This window comes from Cervus canadensis, chromosome 2 (assembly GCF_019320065.1).
Source record: "Cervus canadensis isolate Bull #8, Minnesota chromosome 2, ASM1932006v1, whole genome shotgun sequence".
In the NCBI taxonomy this organism is placed as follows: Eukaryota; Metazoa; Chordata; class Mammalia; order Artiodactyla; family Cervidae; genus Cervus; species Cervus canadensis.
Window position 1 is genome coordinate 28,503,749 of NC_057387.1, and position 20,483 is coordinate 28,524,231.

At 36.4% G+C, this 20,483-nt stretch overlaps 1 protein-coding gene across 1 annotated transcript in view; it reads left to right on the forward strand.

The window, feature by feature from the left end:
* Positions 1–20,483, forward strand: part of RSBN1 (round spermatid basic protein 1) — a 39,773-nt gene that overhangs the window by 9,899 nt on the left and 9,391 nt on the right. Inside the window, exons 2-4 of the mRNA XM_043460190.1 lie at positions 487–1,160; positions 18,288–18,425; positions 18,978–19,120. Of these exons, the coding sequence (XP_043316125.1) occupies positions 487–1,160; positions 18,288–18,425; positions 18,978–19,120 (955 nt within the window). The remainder of the gene's footprint in view (positions 1–486; positions 1,161–18,287; positions 18,426–18,977; positions 19,121–20,483) is intronic.

Consider the following 20,483-nt stretch of genomic DNA (forward strand, 5'->3'; position numbering starts at 1 on the left):
TTGTACCAGTTTATACTTCTAGTAACAGTATATAAGAATGCCACCCCCCAAACTTACCAGTTTGTTAGGCAAAATGATGTTACAGCTTAATTTGTCCTTGTTTGCTTTGCCAGTATGTATCATAGTAGCTTTATAGACAAACAGCAAATTATGGCAAGCTTTGATTTAGATTTTACAGTTCCTGAGCAGATACTCCATACAGTATGGTATATGTGAAATTATTCAGATAGTTATCTTTAATTATCTTTAGTTTTGATTATAAATCATATTAGGTTATATGCTTACCTTTGCATTATTTAGCAAAGTCTTCAATCCAGAATATTTTTGTATTTTAAGATCTTTGTTTCATTTTATAAACATGTGCATTATAATGACAAATTTGGAGAAACTGAAAATAGGCTATTTAATTTGAGATTGCATACCTTAAGAAGCTTGTATGTTGACACTAGGCCTAGTAACTAACTTCTTTTTAATTATTGTGGCCAGAAACACCAGATGAAAATGGTAAAACCCAGAGAGCTGATGATTTTGTCTTGAAGAAAATAAAGAAGAAAAAGAAAAAGAAACACCGAGAAGATATGCGAGGAAGACGCCTTAAAATGTACAATAAGGAAGTACAAACCATCTGTGCTGGTCTGACCCGCATCAGTAAGGAAATCCTCACCCAAGGACAAATAAATAGCACTTCAGGAGTTAATAAGGAGTCCTTCAGGTATCTGAAAGATGAACAGCTGTGTCGATTAAATTTGGGCATGCAAGAATATCGGGTACCCCAAGGAGTACAAACACCTTTTATGACTCACCAGGAACATTCTATTCGTAGAAATTTCTTAAAAACAGGTACTAAATTTAGCAACTTTATTCATGAGGAACACCAGTCCAATGGTGGTGCTCTTGTCCTTCACGCTTACATGGATGAACTCTCATTTTTGTCTCCAATGGAGATGGAGAGATTTTCTGAGGAGTTTCTTGCTTTGACATTCAGTGAAAACGAGAAAAACGCTGCTTACTATGCCTTAGCAATAGTGCATGGAGCGGCTGCTTATCTCCCAGACTTCTTGGACTACTTTGCTTTTAATTTCCCCAACACTCCAGTGAAAATGGAAATTCTGGGCAAGAAAGATATTGAAACAACCACCATTTCAAATTTTCACACTCAGGTAAGGTAAAAATCATTGTTAAATTATTTAGTAAACACAGGTTACAGTACCTCAAAAAGTTATTAACTTCATTCTGTTGCATAACACATAGTGGCACACTTTTGATTAAAATTCATGGTGGTAAAGGTGGTTCAGATTGTTTATAACTCTAATTAAAAAATCTTAACTGCTGAAATTCTTTGGGGTGTGGCTTGTTACTTGCTTGGTCTAAGAAACGCTTTATACCTGTCTTACATTCTTTTTTGTAGAACAAATTTTTATGGAAAACCAGCTTGAAAACCAATCCAGTTTTTTGTAAATTGGGTAATATTAGTGTGGATGATGTGATTTAGATCTGGTAGCCTCAGGGTAACTAGCTAAGACTTACCTTTTATGTCATGATAAAACACATGAGGGCATTGCCTACTTGTCAGGGTTTTGCTGTTTTTGTTTCTCTTCTTTCAGTAACTTGTTGGCAGTCTATCCCAGAAACATACCCCATTTATGTGACTTGGAAGTGTCACTAGGAAGACCGCCATAGCCTCTGCTCCTTCTGCCTATGCATTATAGTAGGTAAAGACATATTCTGAAGCCTTGCTTGGGCAGCTAGGCTTAAGTCAGCAGGGAAACCTCTCCTTCCTAACCAGTGGTTTTTAACCAAACATTTTTTTCAGTGAAGTTATTTTAAGGCATAAAAAAATTGATAACCTGTCCTAGTTTTTTTCTTGCTTTGCTTTTTTCATAAGGATTCTGAACATGAATGGTCAGCTGTAATTTGTATTACAGATATACATTCTACACCAGTTTAGTGGAGACTTTCACTTTTTAGAGATTTATGATTATATAACCTGTTTTTTTCAGGTTATCTAATAATTTGCTGCCATTCTTTTCCTTAAGATTTTTTTTTTAAGTAAACAGATTTGCATCACAAGACTCTCAGCCACCTGCATTATAGTGGTTTCAAGCCACTTAGATTTATATGAAACCTTCTCTGACTTGAATCTTTTTAGTGATTCTTACCATCCATGCCTCCAATGAGGGGAGTATCCAGTTTAGATTTATGAGCTTCAGAATTTCTCTAATTGAAGTTCTCTCTGCAGTAGAGAGAGCAGGAGCAGCCAATCTGGAGAGGTCGCAAGATGGGGCTGCCCAAGATGTTGGAACACGATGTGCAATAAAGGGCTTCGTCTTGGATTTTGGCCTTATTACCACAATCAGGTACCGAAGTGCTGACTTTTGTAGTAGATTTTATTTTTTCTTTTTCTTTTTTTTTTAAAAGGAGTTTTGCCCTTTGAAGGTTAAGGAATCCTATTTTTATAAATATTGGAAAAGGGACTGAAAATAATTCTCTTAAATATAGTTCTTAATCCTCCTAAGTCCCTATTTAACAAAGAAGGATATTGCTGAGAGCAGAATTAATGTTCTCTTATAAATTTTTTCGTTTAGAAAAATGCAGCAAATTTTCTATTCTAACTGATAGACCAGCAAACATACTTGAGAAATAAGCCAGAAACTTGGGGTGGGGGGAATATCTTGGTTTTCTAATGGTGATTTTTTTAACTTTCATATTAGCTAGTCTCTAGTGGATCAAGCATATATGTCAATAGACAGTACCCAGTCTAAATAATAGAATAAAATATCTCTAAATATTCCCTGCTGATTTTTGTCCTCCCAACTAATTTTTTTTGATGGAGCTGAAATTTAAATGACTGTACCAACAACTTACCTTGAGATTTGCTTTGAGATTTATAAAGTAGCCATTGAAAAAATAATAAAGTAGCCACTTTTTAAGAACATACCAGGTATTATTAATCATTTCAACCACCTAAGGTTATTGAGGGCTGTTAAGTAAGTCTTGTGTTCCAGTGATCCTGGCACTCTATTTATGAATTTCAGTCATTGGAGAGAGATGAGGTGTGGGTATGGGAGATTGTCATAGCCTGAGAAACTATGAATTTGCAGCTGAAATTTTTGGCACTTGGGATGGAACCTCACATAGTAGTTCAGATTTGTTTAGCACTTTGGGGTTTATAGAAATGCTTTCATGTTCACATCTTACTATTTGAAATAATCTGGGGGTAGGTAGATCGGTAAGCAGATTTATCTGTTTTTCATTGAAGAAACTGAGGCTTGGAGATGTTCATTGTTAAAAGAAGGTCATGTAGCTAGTAAGTAGAAATACTGGTCAGGGGATTCCCTGGTGGCCAAACGGTTAGGACTCGGTGCTTTACTGCTGAGGGCCCATGTTCAGTCTCTGGCTAGGGAGCTAAGGTCCCATGAGCCATGCAGCATGCCTCCCTCTCCCCTCCAGAAAGAAACTGTGCAAACCTGAGCTACCGGAACGACAGATGCATTGTTTTACCAATGCTCCTTCCCCCACTGATGAAACTAGCGCTTTTATTTGTCTAAATATTGTGGTTAGTGAAATTAAAATATCTCACTTTAATACAGTGTTCAGAAAGCTATTGTAATGTTTTTCAAAATGGGGATTAAGTGAATACCTTATGAATTCTGTGTTTTGTTAAGTCTTATGAATTTCTGTTAAACCTAAAAAATGAAGTAAATTTTTTATTACCTTAGAGATACAGTTAATGGAAGTTATTTATAGTTTAAATATGTAGCCATGATAATTATTCATGACTATATTTCAAGACAGTTTATTCAGCAAACATTTGTTGAGAACTTATGTACTGCACAGTCTGTTCTTAAAAAGGACTAATTGATGAGCCCAATCCTAGTGGAAGAGATGAATAAACTATCAATTATAATACAGTTTTAAGTGTTAGAATAGAGGTATGCATAGGCAAAACCCTGTAATAGAGCACAGTTTGTGGTGTTACCTAACTCAGACTTAAAGTGATTAGAAAAGGCATTTTAAAGCATGTGATGCTTGAATAGAGTCTTGAAAGAAGATTACTTAGTGTAATAAGGTCATTTTAAACATAGTGAATAATGGATAATAGCCTGTGCAAACATACGGAGGCATTAGAGAGTGGGGCACCTTCAGGAAGCTCCAAATAGCTTGACATGCATAGTAAGAGTACATGCTGGCCGTTAAGGGCAGTTAACACTGGAGAGAGACAGAAATCAGAGTTGTGAAGAACTTCCTATGATGTGCTTAAAAAAAGTACTTTTTCCTGGAGGAAATGGGGAATCATCAGTGAATTTTAATAGCAGAGTGCTATCAAGTTATGTTTGCAAAGATTGCACAATAGTGTGAAGGGTGAAATTGAGGAAAATGAGATTGAAAGCAAGAAGACTGGTTAGATTACTATGGTAACCGGATTGGAAATGATCCATGTCCAAACTGACATTGACATTAGAGAAGAAGGAATGAAATTTGAGAAATAATTAGAAGATGGGATTAATTGCACTTGGTGAGGGAGAAGAATGGAGTATTAAAATGCGGTTTGGACAAATGAGTGGACTGTGGTGACAAAGTCAATACAGGATTGAAAAAGTTGGTTTCTAGGTGTTGAGTTTAGTTTGAGATATTTTATGTTGAGTTACTTGTGAAGACAAACAGAAATTTCTGTCTGTTAGATAGTTAGATATGTGGATCTTAGACTGGGAGACATATCTAGACCTAAGATACAGAAGTTGGACCATTAGCATATAGATGGTCCAGGGACATCATTAGAAATGGAAGAGATGAAGCTGTGAATGGAATTCTTTGATGCACCCACATGTATGAGGAACATGGGAAGAATTCAAAAAGAAAGAGAGGTAAAAGGAAGGTTACAGTACATCTTCTCTACGTTTTAAGAATTGATGAAGGGCTTAAATATCACATCCATATTAGGAGTCAAGTAAGATAAGGACAGAAAAGTGTTAGGTTGCTTAATTAGGAATTTAATTGGAAATAATATTTAGACCAGTGCTTTGCAAACAATGGCCATTTAAATATTGTAAATTATGCTTTTTTTTAAGAAGCTTGCTACTTGCTCTGTGAATAAATTTGGCACCACCAGGGAGCTTGCTAGAAATGCAAACTCTCAGATCCCTACCCAGATCTTCTGAGTCAGAATCTGCATTTTAACACGACCCTCAGGTTATTCATATACATATTAAGGTTTGAGAAGTACTACTTTAGAACTTACTGGCTCTGGCCGGAGAAAGTAAAATTCAAATGTAGATTTTATTATGTGCAAGAAAAATTATAGCTTCTGTTACTTTTAGGTATTTAAATTATTGTAGAAGGCAAGCTAGGATGCACATGGACGTGCTTGTTTTCCTTTACTGTTCAAAAAAAGTCAAATGTTTTAACACCGAAGGAGGTAAGTTCATGATAAATATCAGTTGAAGCTGATTCTCAAATTTGATTACTTATCTCTTAGAAGTTGATAACAGGATAATTTTGTAAAGTTGAGTTCCCAATCTAAGGGACTACACATATACTGATAATATAGTATTTTTATAATTTTGTAGGATTATTCAGGTCAAATTAAGTTTTAAATAATCATTGGCTAAATAACAGTTTTGACCAAAAGTTTGTGTTTGTGGAATCTTTTGGTCAGTTAATGGAGAAAAATTAGTGTTCACTTAGAAATGTATTTCCTTCTTAAAAAACTATGGAATATATATAATTTATGATTTCTTTTTTTTTTTTTTTTGCTTGGATGTTATTTCTTATAATTATTAGCTACTTGGAAACTTTTTTTTTTTTTATGGTTTTCAACTTTGAAGTGTGATAGTTCTGCAATAAGTATGCACTCCTTGGTTTGGGAACCAGGATCCCACTTGCCACGGGGCAACTGAATCTGAGAACTGCAACTAGAGAAGACTGTGAGCAGCAACAAAGAGCCTGCATGCCACAACTAAGACCCAACGCAGCCACATAAATAAGTAAATATTAAAAAAAAAAAAAGAGAGAGAAAGCATAGAACTAGCAGAGTGCTTTGTAGCTTGGTAAATAACTGAGAAACTCTTAAGGAACTATAAATCAGTGTGTTACATAAAAGAAGAAATAAATATTTTAGTTAACGGACTTTATAAAACATAAAAATGGTAGGTTTGTTTTTTTCTCTCATTCTAAGTACAGCTTACAATAGACTTGTTTTGACTCACGCTGCTTTTTTACTGTATGTTTTAAAGTGGGAATGCCTTTCTATTCACAGGTCACAAGGTTAGGAAGATTGCTGGCTAGCTTTTTCCTTTCTGTTGTTGTTTTGTTTTTTTTTTTTAAACAATCAGCTCGAAAAGGCTTCTTCCTGAAAGCTGAGTTCTATGCAGTAATTACTACCCTACCACCCCTCACTACCTCCCTCCCACCGCTCCTCCCCTCGGGGTTTTTCCATATTGTGTATTTCTAGCTTGGTGTTCTACTAGGTTTTTCTCTTTTAAAAAGAAGTTGTTTTGTTTTATTCTTTTAGAGCAGTTTTGGTTCACAGCAAAATTGAGAGGAAGGTACGGAAATTTACTATATACTCCCAGCCCCCGCATATGCATTAGTTCCTCCCATTATCAGCATATCCCACCCCCTCCACCCTCCCCCACCCCCCTGCTCTCCCTGCCAGAGTGGTAAATTTAATCGCTGAATCTACACTGATAACATTGTAATCACGCAAGGTTCATAGTTTACACTTCACTCCTCCTATTGTACAATCTCTGGGTTTGGACTAATGTATAATGATATATGTTCATCATTAGGGTAACATACAGAGTATTTTCAAACTGCCCAAAAAATCCTCTGTGCTGTGCCTGATTCTTCCCTTTCTCCCCTTCTAACCCCTGCCAACCACTGATCTTTTTAGTGTTTCCATAGTTTAAACTTTAAAAGAATGTCATATAGTTGGACTCATATAATATATGTAGCCTTTTCAGATTGGCTTCTTCCTCTTAGTAAAATACACATTTACGTTTCCTCTGTGTCTTTTCATGGCTTGATGTGTGTGCACAGTCGCTCAGTTGTGTCTGACTCTTTGAAACCCCATGGACTGTAGCTCACCAGGCTCCTCTGTCCATGGGGATTCTCCAGGCAGGAATACTGGAGTGGGTTGCCGTGCCCTTCTCCAGGAGATCTTCCCAACCCAGGGATTGAACTCAGGTCTCCCACGTTGAGGATACATTCTTTACCATCTGATCCACCATGGAAGCCTGCTTGATAGCTCATTGATAGCCAGTGTGATAGCTCATCATGGTTTGATCAGTTCAGTCGCTTAGTCGTGTCCAACTCTTTGCTACCCCATGGACTGCAGCTCACCAGGCTTCCCTGTCCATCATCAACTCCTGGAGCTTGCTCAAACTCATGTCCATCGAGTCAGTGATGCCATCCAACCATCTCATCCTCTGTTGTCCCCTTCTCCTGCTTTCAGTCTTTCCCAGCACTAGGGTCTTTTCCAGTGAGTCAGTTCTTCCCATCAGGTGGCCAAAGTATTGGAGTTTCAGCTTCAGCCTCAGTCCTTCCAGTAGATATTCAGGGTTGATTTCCTTTTAGATTGACTGGTTTGATCCCCTTGTAGTCCAAGGGACTCTCAAGAGTCTTCTCCAACACCACAGTTCAAAAGCATCAGTTCTTCGGTGCTCAGCTTTCTTTATGGCCCAACTCTTAAAACCATACATGACTACTGGAAACTATAGCTTTGACTAGACGGACCTTTGACGACAAAGTAATGTCTCTGCTTTTTAATATGCTGTCTAGGCTGGTCATAGCTTTTCTTGCAAAGAGCAAGCCTCTTGGCTGCAGTCACCATCTGCAGTGGTTTTGGAGCCCAAGTAAAGTCTGTCACTGTTGCCATTGTTTCCCCATCTATTTGCCATGAAGTGATGGGACCAGATGCCACGATTTTAGTCTTTTGAATGTTGAGCTGTAAGTCAGCTTTTTCACTATCCTCTTTCAGTTTCATCAAGAGGCTCTTCAGTTCCTCTTTGCTTTCTGCCATAAGGATGGTATCATATGCATATCTGAGGTTATTGGTATTTCCCCCTGCAATTTTGATTCCAGCTTGTGCTTCATCCAGCCTGGCATTTCACATGATGTACTGTCCTTTTTTTTTAGGGCTAAATATTAATAATATTTCATTGTCTGGATGTACCATAGTTTATTTATCCATTCACTTATTAAAGGACTTGCTGGTTGCTTCCAGGTTTTGGCTATTATGAGTAAAGCTACTGTCTTCTAATTTTTAACTGATCTATGGCTGTCCTTATTACAAGGTGTATTATTGGGGAGCACAGCTGAAGCTTATTTAACACTCAGCAGTTAATACAGGGTAACTTTATAAAGTTAAGTTTCTGATCTAAAGGACTACACATGTATTGACATAGAGCAATATATATTGCAAAATATATTCAAATATAATTGTTTCAACTTTTATAGATATTATAAATGCATTTAAAAATTTAATGCATGCAAAGCTAACTACCATTTTCTCATGGGCATTACCCTCCTATGTACAAACTATCCTCCCCTACTTGCTTTACCTTCTGATTTTACTAGAGGCTGAGTTTTCCTTGTTTGGCATTATGTCTCTTGCTTTCATAGCAGTCTTATTTTTTCCTGTTCTTTGTTCTCTACATACCTCCCTCCAGTCCTCATTATACTTGCTTCTTCCTTCCCATCACATACTTTGGGAAGTGGTAGAACTCAATTTGTTCTTTGCTTTCAAGTGCCATTTCCAGGCCAGAGTTTCTCAAACATGCCAGATCCTAAGAATAATCTGGGCTTGCTAGTTCCAGACACATATTTAGAATCTCATGTTCCACTCCTGGAATTTCTGATTCATTCTGTCTAGAGACCTGAGATAAATACTCAATTGATTTGATTCTTGTGAACAGGCAAGTGTAACTAAACAACACTAAACTACTTCATTATTCCAAACAAACTCTATACCCACTTCCCTAGGATCTTTACTCACCCCCATCCCATCTTCTCCCCCTTCCATTGCCCTGTAAAGGAAATCACACATTATTTTAAGTGAATTCCTGCTTTATATGTTTCCTTCATTTTAATTAAAGGAATATTTTTATTCTCCCAAGAAGTCAGTCTTTATTCTATGAGATTTATTATTTCAGTGTATATCGTCTAATGTTTTTCTATGCATGTATGCACATATAAACAATGTTACATAACAATTTTGTGTGATTTAACACTGTAAATCATAAATGGCATGTGTCATTCTACACATTGCTTTGGTTCAACATTGCTTTTTTTAAATTTGAACATTATTTTTTAGAATTACATTGATACATGTAATTCTGATTCATTTGTTTTAACCATTGTGTTTGTGTGTGTGTGACTGTATGACTTTATTTATTTTCTTGTTTTTGAGCATTTAGCATGTTTGTGGTTTTGTAATACTACTGTGTTGGATTAAGAATATATTTGGAGATTTATCCTGAGGTGTATATATCTTGTATACATCCCACATATCCTGTACACGTATGTAGTGGGATTTCTGTTTGCCTTTTTCTCCTCTTCCGGGAGTCTGTGACTATTTTGTTGCCTTAATTCAGTGACTCAAATGTCTGAAAAGTCTTTCTTCTACCACTACATTTGATTGGTAGATCAGGTAGATGTGAAATTCTAGGTTGGAGATCATTTATCTGCAGATTTATAAAGATGTTGCTCCAGTATCTTTAAGCTTTGAGTGTTGCTACTGAGAAATCCCATGTCAAGGTGTCCTGTTCTTTCTCTCTGGAAGCTTCCTAAACCTCCTTCCTATAAAATTTCAAAACACTGAGAATAATGTGCCTTGAGATGGGTCTCTTTTTGCTTTTTTAAAAATTTTAATTTATGAAATAAATGATATATAACCAGGTACAAAGAATAATAAGCACATGTATTCTCACCACTTGGCCCAAGGGCATGAAATATCACTAATGTAGTTGAAGGCTACCTCCAACCCCTATGGTTTTTCTCAGGTCTCATCAGTATGAGTCTTTTTGTTGTTGTTCAATCTGATGACATTTAGATTTTTTCCGTGTAGGAATGCATATCCTTCTGTTTGGGTAAATTTTCTTCTGTTACTTCTTTGTTAATTTCCTTACCTCAGTTTTCCTGTCCTTCTGAAACTTTTACGAGTTGGAATGAACCTCCAATTTTCTTATCGATCCTTTTATTTTTCTTTGTTTTTTTATTCTACTTTTTGGGGGAGATTTAGCTATCTTCTTTTTCTCCTGTTGGTTTATTTCAGCTGTACTATTTTGTATTTAAGAGCTTGTTCTTGTTTTTTGCTTTTTTTCTTCTTTTAAAAAAAAAAGCTTTCCTGTTTTTATTTCATGAATGCAGTATTATCTTTCATCCCTCTGATGGTATTAATTATACTTGTTTTGAAATTTTCTTTTATCTCTAAATTGTCTCTGTTTCATCAAGTTTCTTTTTGTTTGTCTTAATCTTCTGTTTATGTTAGATATTTTCTTCAAACGTCTGGTGATCTGTTTATATTTCAATATGAGTCAGTATAAAACTGATTAGAAACTTGTGAACTTGTAGGTGGGACTTACAATTTGATGATGGCTCGGTAAGGAACCTGGCCATGTCATTATCAGAAAACTCCAGATATTAGCATTTCGAGATCTTTTCTTTGGGGCTTTTAATTTTTACAGCTAAGAATCTACCACATTTTTTGCTAGAGGAGTAGAGTAGCTTGTACCCCTGTCTGCTAGAATTCTTGGAACTGAACTATGGAAGTAGGTAGGTGATTTCATTGTTAAACTATATGGAATTTTAATTCTGTCTTTTCAGTATACAGGGTTTCTTTCACACTTCCACAGTTGTACCTGGTAGTTTTGTTTCTATAGCCTCTCGTCCACTTTCTCCACAAATATAGATAGGATAAGAAAAAGCATTGGATGTGGGAGGTGGAAGGTAAGTTAAGTGGAGGGGTCTGACTGACTTGTGAACAGATTTTAAACCCATCTTCATTTTTTTAGTTCTGTCCTTTGTTTCCCATCTTCTGTGATGTTTAGCCTTCCCATGAGTTTGTAGCACAAACTTGTTTTTGAGGTATCTTCTATACTCAGTGTTCCAAGTTCTCAGTTTGCTGATTATCCTATACATTTTTTACCTTCAGAATATGTTTTAATAGCTTGTATCTATCATTTTCACTTCTGTTTGAGCTTCTGCAATTTATAGCCTTTCTGTTTTACTCTCAATTGAGTGGGGTTTTAATAAGGAATAAAAATAAATCATATGCTCAGTGTACCTTAACTAGCAGCCTTCTTTACCTTTTCACTACTCTTTGCATTAGTATTAAAGCATCACACAAAAGAAGACATAAATGGAAAGATATACCACATTCTTGGATTGAGAAGAATCAACATCAAAATGATGATTCCCCTAAATTGTTAACCAAACATAATCCCAATAAGAACCCCAGTAATTGTTTTTTTCTGGGACAATCACTTGACTTTGGAAATTTATGTGAAAAAATAGATAAGAACTTTGAAAAAGAAAAGCAGTGATGGAGGAATGCCTTATCAGATACCAATATATTTTAAAGATTTAAGTATTAAATAAGTATATACTAGTTTATGAACATTGTTCAGTGAAACAGAAAAGTCCAGAAATAGACCCAAATACGTATACACATGTGATAGATAAAAATGATATCATCTGAAGTCATTGGTGGCAGAGAGATGGTAGTGCTGGGACATCAGGGTATCTAGAGTTTATATTAGTATTCGTATCACTGTATACCATCATAAATTCCACATGGGATCAATGCTGTAAATGTAGAAAGTCAAGAGAAATATAAGAAAATAAGGAAGAACTCTTTCATTACTTTGGAGTGGCGAAGGTCTTTTAAACTAGGACAAAAACAAAGCCAAAAATCACATAAACAAGGTCAAAAGACAAATTTGTATCACTGACAGAAGATTAACCTTTCTAACTATAAAGAGCTCTAGAAATACTAACAGATAAAAGAGATACTAGCAACACAGTATAAAAATAAGCATTACAAATGGACACGTCACAAAAAAGAAATACAAATGGCCCTTTAATCCTCTTATCTGAAAAGGTATGCAACTTCATTCTTAAGAAAATGAAATTAAAACTACTAACATGCCAGTTTTAACTTATTAGTGAAAATCCAGAAGTTTTTTAATATCCTCTTAATGGGGTAGTGGGGCAACTCATATTTTCTCATATTGCTGGTGAAAGCTTATACACCCTGTTGAGGGTTGCTTAGTCTTTCCATCCTGATTCTCCCTGATCCTGTGTCCTTCTCTAACCACAGACCATTCTTAATTTCACAGTCAAACTTCTTGAAAGATTTTCTGTATTTGCTGTCTCCATTTCCTTATATCTCCACATCTGTTTGGTTTCTGGTCTCATAGTTAATTTCCCTGAAACATCTCTTGCAAAGGTCACCAGGGAGCATTTTTCATCTTCATCTTCCTAGAAGTCTCAGCAGCATTTTGATCAAATTCCTTGAGATATTTTCTTACTTTGATTTTCGTAATACTGTGCTCTCTTGGTTTTTTTCAAACCTCTCTGACCATTTGACAACTCCTTTACGTTGTTTTTTGTTGAGTTTTCTTTCCCCTTTGTGTTTTTTGATTTGGAGCTTTCTAAGATGCTTGCTCTTTGAACTCTTATTTTCTCTAGTCAGGTCTCTTTTAAAACTAAGTTAACAAATACCACAAAACATAGTGCCTAAGTGTTACTGAAAGGAGTGTGTGTGGGCGGGTGGGAGGGGGGAAGTGTCCTGCTACTCACTGCTCAAAAGCCAGTAAGCAGGCCAGGTTCCTGGAAAGGAAAAGTGAAAGTGTAGTCACTCAGTCATGTCCGACTCTTTGCAACCCCATGGACTGTAGCCTGTCAGGCTCCTCGGTCCATGGAATTCTCTAGGCAAGAATACTGGAGTGGATTGCCATTTCCTTCTCCAAGGGATCTTCCCAACCGAGGGATTGATCCTGGTTTTCCTGCATTGTGGGCAGGTAGAAAGGAAAGTTTCCATTATTTCAGGTGCCAGTAACTGGGGTTGTGTAGGGGGTGGCGAGAGTACAGACATCTGTCCAAAGGCTGACTCCCCAACCCTGACAAACAGGGAGTTGAGAGCATTTATAGACAGAGTGGGGGGAGGTCTCCATGCAGAAACAGCACATCTCTAACAGTCATCTTCAAATGGGTCATCAGTGGTCTGACTAGCATCATCATGATGGTTTTAGTTACAGTTAATCTTCAGTTCGGGGTGGACTGATTCTCATTTCTTTGTGGTCAATTCTTGGAATTGTGGCAGCTCAGGTTCTTGGTTCAGTCTGGTCATCATGTAGTTAACTTTTCCATCTGAGGTTTTAGTGTCTATAAGTCAGCTCACAGGATATGGCTCAGAATATTATCTATAGCCCTTGAGAAAGAGCTAAAAGTCCTTGACTGTGCTTAGTGACTACATTATTATTATTTAGTCTCCTTTGACTATTTTCCTTTGTTTTCACATTTCTCAATTCTCTGATTAAACTTATTCTTGACTGAAGTTTTCCACAGGCAAAAGGCAGGCAGAGGACATGGTGGGGAGTGACAAGGTCCTGCTCCATTTCATTAAGACAATATAAATTTAGTCTCTTACAGTTCTGAAGACTCTGAAGAATTTTTTCTTAAAATTTTGCTTGTTTTTTTGTTTGCCCTTTTTTTTTTTTTTTTTTTGCTTAGTGGCCATGTGCATTTCCTTGGCTTGTAAGTCCCTTCCTCCATCTTCAGAGTGCATCAGTTCACTCTCAGCATCTATCATCACATCACCTTCTCTTTGTCAGATCCCCTCTGCTTCCTCCTTTTGACACCTATGATTACATTTAGGGCTCACCTGGATAACCCAGACTGTCTCCCCATCTCCAAAGTCTTAATTCATTCACAGCTGCCAAGTCCTTTTGCCATGTAAGATAACAGTCACAGGTTCTAGGGATTAAGACCTTGAGAGTCTTTAGAAGAGTTGTTCTTTAGCTCACCTTGTCCCTAACTGAAGGTATCACCTCCCCACCCAAACCTGGTCCTCTCCTCTGGTAGACAGAGTGGTTTCTCTGTTTGGTTGCCAGGGGAGAACCTGTAAGATATTCTTGACAATCCTTTCTCTTCTCTGTCATATCTGATCTTTCCCCAGGACCTCACAGTTTTATGGTTATTTTTCAAGTTTTTTTTTTTTTTTTTTTCCAAGTTTTTAAAACATAACTCCACTGCTGAAAGTTTAGTCTGTTGTTTCTTGTTTGGAATATTCCAGAAACCTCCTAATTAGTCTCCTCTCTTTCACTGTCCCTTTGACAAAACCAAACCAAACCCCAAGCCACCTACCCCCTAAAACAAGGCAAACCTGGTAACTTTCTTTTCCTTTTACTACTTTAGATCCTTTAGTGACTTCCCAGATTCTTAATGTGATCTTCAAGGATTTCTATAATCCAGCTACAGTTCGTTTCTCCAGTCTCATCTTTATTTTTCTCTTTTGTTTTCTATTTAGCACCATTAGCTTTCTTTTAGACCCTGGAAAGAGTGATGCTTAAGGATTTTGTTTCCTTTAAACTTGTAATGTGTGCTTAGTCGCTCAGCTGTGTCTGACTCTTTGAGACCCTATGGACTGTAGCCTGCCAGGCTCCTCTGTTCATGGGGATTCTCCAGGCAAGAATACTGGAGTGGGTTGCGATGCCCTCTTCCAGGGGATCTTCCCAACCCAGGGATCAAACCCAGCTCTCCCACACTGCAGGTGGGTCTTTACTCTCTGAGCCACCAGGGAAGCCCAAGAATACTAGAGTGGGTAGGCTATCCCTTCTCCAGGGGAACTTCCCAACCCAGGAATTGAACCGGGGTCTCCTGTGTTGCAGGCAGATCTTTACCAGCTGAGCTACCCAGGAAGCTCTTAAACTTGTTCTACAGAGTTTAATTCATTGTTACTTTTGAGGAACAGTTTATTCCCTAGATCAAGATCCCATGTTTTCCTTCATAGTGTCCTGTAAGTGTCTGAAGACTTGTCACACTTTATAGTTAAATATTTGTTTAGTGTCTGCCTCTTTCTACTAGACTAAGTTTACAGGGACTAGTTAAAGGTCTGATTTGCTGTATCTGTATTTAGGACAGTTTCTGTGTATAATATATGGTAAACTTTGATTAAATGAATGATACTGGCCTTCCTGTAATCCTTGTGCTTTATTTAAAGTTATGTGAGACTACTCTTCTGTGAGAAGATTCCAAGTATTTGAAGATTATTGTGTCCCTATTTTAATAATTTCAAGTCATATACTTCTGAAATATTTTTAATTTCATCATTCTTCTTCCAGTTTTTTGATTTCCAAGTCACTAATCATCTTGGAGAAGGAAATGGCAACCCACTCCAGTGCTCTTGTCTGGAAAATCCCATGGACTGAGTAGCCTGGTAGGCTATAGTCCATGGGGTCACAGAGAGTTGGATACAACTGAGTGACTTCACAGAATCATCTTAGTTGTTCTCTTTTGAGTGTGCTTTTGTAATAGACTTCATTTTTTTTTAGCCCAGAGCAGGAGATAATACTCCAGATGTCATCTGTGCAGTATGAAGTATTACTTCCTTTAGTACAAAGTGTACATATGATACAGGCTAAACCGCCATAGCAAAGAGGTCACACATATAGTAGCTAGAACAAAATAAGTTTCTCTCTTAAATAACAAGTCCAGAGGTAAGCAGCTCTGTTCCATCTGATGTCATCTTGGATTCTACTTTCGTTCTATCTTTGGTTTTTCCATTTCCTTTGACTTTGTCATGTGCATGGTTGAACTTGGCCCTCAAAAGAAAAAAAGAGGAAGTGGAGAGCAGGAAGCTTATATATGCTCTAGAAATTGCATGTGTATTCTAACATTTTGGCCAGAACGTAGTCACACTTAGCTGCCAAGCAGCTCTATGCCCAAGAAGTTTTGTAAGTAAAAAAAAGGATAGAGTGTTTACTGGGCGATAATTAGTTATTTTGCTTGTTTGACATTAGGTCACAGTACATGTTGAATTTCTGGCCATAAATGTTGTCAGTCTTCTAACTTGTGCTGTTAATTTTAAAATACATTATAAATATTAGCATTTATTAAATTATTTTATATGAACAGTAAATACTGTTAAGCAGCTCTACTACCACCACCTTTTTTGGGGGCCAGAGTTTAATAGCTGATTATTTCTAGACTCAGTAAGCATAAATTCAGCAATTTCTCCTCTTCGGGTTTACTTTCTTATCTTTCCAGAATAGGAGAGGATGTTTTATGTTACTTCATGTTACATATTAATTATTCTAGGTGTTTGCCTTTTTACGTTGTCTTCAAGTTCAGTGCTATTGAATTTAGTGGTACTTAAATTAGGTAATCATGGAGTACTGTATAAAGATGTTAATTCAGTTTCACTTTGTGTGTAAAATTTAAAGCAAGATGATTTCAGATTTTTAATGCATTAAGAGTTGTCTAATCTCAAAGCCAGCAGGCCACGTAAGTTGATGAAAACTACCACATGGCTGTGTACTTCTTCAAGATTAAGTTATGTGAGATTTAAATGATGACTCATCTTTGGGAGACTCACCATGTAGTTTTGAAAGCCTTTGTTGGAAGGAATTTCTGATAATTGGGAATAGTTGGAGGAGGTATTTGGAGGAGACTGATAATTCTTTTATTAACCCTGAAAGCATATAGTTCCTAGAGCTGATATCAATACCAAAGTTATATCTGCTTTAGTTGTTTAGGATGTTTGTCTTAGAAAGGTTAGAATAATGCTTGCTTAGAAAAACTTCCTTACCTCTATATCACATAATATATTCTTTTTCCCAGACTGCCTCCCCTGACTTTTAATAGCATGATGATCATACAAACAAATGGAATGTAATTCATACAAATATATGCAAGGTAATTCTGGTCTGGGATCACCTAAGGAGATCTGGGGGGAAAGATTCATAAGGAATTAAGAAATGACTGCTACTTGATAACAAGATCTCAGACCTTTTGTGTGTGTGTTTGTATATGTATGTGTAGGATGACATTAAATTGTCTATAGAAAAAAAAAAAGCAGTGGGATGATTCTGAAAACACTGCTAAAAAACTAACAGTAAAGAACTGTAAGAAATACTAGAAGGTCCTTTATTCTTTCTGTTAAGCAAAATAGGCAGTTTTTGAAACAGTAACAATTGTCTTTAAAAAAAATTTTGACTGTTCAATAGAGACCTACCTTTTAAAAGTATAATTATATATTAGGCTGTCAATCTGCATCTTACATAAGGGAGAAAATGCTAAGTTACTGAACCAAGGTGGAATGCTGGTTAGAATCTAGTGTTTAAGTCATCTGTATGTACAGGATCTGTCTCTCCATTTGAGAAACAATTCATTCTGAATTGGAGGTTGGAGTATTAAGAACATACATGATATGACTAGAATTAATATCAGCTTGTATTGTATTGTTGGTAGATTCTGTGTGAAGGTTAGGATTCTCTGGGCTTCATATTTCTTAGGGCTGCTTAGAACATGCCTTAAGCTTACTAGAGAGTTGATACAAAATGTCTATGTGCTTGCAGGTAACATTAGATTATTATAAGAGTACTCGTAGGAAGGCTTCAGAGGAAAAGTCTAGAACTGATCTCTGACAGTTAAGATTTAGGTTGACAGAAAAGAAGACATTCCAAGAAGGCAGACTCAAGAGAAAAATCACTGCAGGTAGATACAAGTTTGGCATAAATTGGTTAGAAAAAATGAGCCTACTTGGGTGGAGAATCTTATATGGAAGTGATGAGAGATTGGTTTTGATAATAGTCATCCTTGTATCTGGCTTGATGTGAAAGCTTTCAGCCTAGGGACTACAAAATGAATATGGAAGATTAATTTGACTTTTTTGTCAAATTGATAGTCTTTTTTGTTTTTTTTCCTGTCCTGTCAGTTTAACTATTTATTTACTGATTTTTTTTCCTAATAAAGATCACAAGTGTTTAAAGAGTTAAAAATCATCATTCCCAGAGAAATTTAAGTATGTCTTAATGTTTTCAGTATTTCCTTGAGATTTCCTTGGGACCATGGACTGACTTGCATTTTGGAATTTCTATTTGTGGTTCAATGTCAATATATTTGTCAGTGTGCTAGGGTGCCTTTCTGTAACTGTTGATTTTATCCAAGGTACTGACCATTGAATTCTTAGTATGTAAAAGAAATAGGGACATTGGAAACAATACGCTCTCCTGATTCTTATAGTATACTTCACTCCTTTCCGCCCCCCTTTCGTTTCATCTCAGGTCAACAGGACATACTGCTGTGGCACCTACCGAGCAGGTCCTATGCGGCAGATAAGTCTCGTTGGAGCAGTAGATGAAGAAGTTGGTGATTATTTCCCAGAGTTCCTTGATATGTTAGAAGAATCACCATTTCTGAAAGTGAGTGTTTTTCAGATTATTAAAGTTCTGATCACTATTTAAATGGATACTTTGCATTAAAAAATTTTAAGCTAATTGTAGGGGCTTCCCAGGTGTCGCAGTGGTAAAGAATCTGCCTACAATGCAAGAGGCACAAGAAATGCAGGTTCGATCCCTGGGTCAGGAAGATCCCTTGGAGGAGGAAACGGCAACCTGCTTCAGTATTTTTGCCAGGAAAATTCTGTGAACAGAGGACAGACTGACAGGCTACGGTCACTGGGGCCACAGAGTCAGACATGACAGAGTGACTGAGCACATGCATACACAAGCTAATCTTATCTATTAAAATTCAGTTTTATCCCATATTTTGAAGATAAATGTTCAGAAAATTATTTAAGTAAAATATTTAACTTCACTGATTCTTTTTTACATATAAATTACTAATACAACATTATTTTTCTTCTTATACACACACAAAATAAGCTTCCTAAAGCTTTCTTTTGGATGTGAGGGGTTAACTTGTAAGTAATTTAAAAAATTTCCTTTAACGTGACTTATTCTTCTGACTTCCAGATGACTTTGCCCTGGGGTACACTTTCCAGCCTCCGACTCCAGTGTAGGTCCCAGAGTGATGATGGGCCCATCATGTGGGTCAGGCCAGGAGAGCAGATGATCCCTACAGCAGACATGCCAAAGTCACCCTTCAAAAGACGACGGTAAACACTGGTTTTTCTCAGATAAGCAAAAGCCCTTTTTTAGTTAGTTGCTTATAGAAATGATTGAGAGTTTAGCAGTTTGAAAACCATTTTTTTCTGATTTATTTAAAGAGCTGTCTTAAGTAAATCTCTTTTAGTTGTCAGTTCCTTAGTCCAGTTCACTCATTACACAGATACCAGAGTGAGGCATCCTTTTAAAAATAAAAAAAAATCCTTCTATTCTTAAAACCTGGGTTCTAATTGCCTGCGAGATAAATGTCCAAACTCCTTTGTGTGGTTGACAAGGTTCTGTCATCGTCTGGCCCTGAAAGTATCTCTTCTCGGTCTATCTGCTTTTAGTCTGGTCCAGTCACACTGAATTCAGTTGCTAAACCATAGTCTTTCACATCTGTGTGCTTTTGCCCTGCTCTTTTTACTTGGAGTAGCATCCCTTCATCATCTTCCTTTCTACCTGATATACTCTTAATAAATTTTCAAAACTCAACTTGGATGTCACTTCCTTTGTGAAACTTTTCTTTGTCCCCTTAAACAATTGGTCATTCCCTTCTCTGTGCTCACACATCATTCTGTTCGTTAATAATCTGTTGACAACTTTTTGGTTTTTACTATAAATTTTAAACTTTTTGAGGGCAGTCTAATTCTTCATAGCACATAGCAAGTGATCAGTGTTTGCTGAGTAAAACCAGTGATGTATAGTAATTCATGTTGGCCTAACATATTTTTTTGTTTAAAGCAAAATTTGTTTAAAACAAATGTAGATTAACTTACTTTAGGACTATGAGAACCAGTGTCATTTAATGAGACTGAACATTGCATATATTTGCTTAGATTATGGAAATAGGAACTCAAGTACCCCAAAATGAGTTTTAACAGATTAGCTTTAGACCTTACCTTAAAACTCAAAGAAAAGTAATACTAGAGTTAAGTATGGATAACCTTAGTACTTGGCGATAATTATGAAAATAGTTTATAAAAACTATAAACGTGAGGTGGTAGCATGATAGAACATGGCAATAAACCAAAACTTCAGCACATTGCTAAACCACAGCAGTTTTTGTACCTCATAATGATGAATCTTGATACTCTAAGTTCTTAAGTATTGTATATATTTTTTTATTCTATAATCTTTCCCCAAAGGAAATAATTGTTTGGTTTCCTGATTGGTATAAACTTAAAAAACAAACACCAGATAACAGAAAAAAAGTAAAAAGGCAAAAAATATCTATAATCCCACTCATTTAGGCATGTTAACCTTTCACATTTTGGTCTATATTTTTGGTCATAAATTTTCTTTGTACACAGATGAATTCCTTCTTTACATGATGATTACTTTAAAATGTGTCTTATTAAGATGCAGCCATAT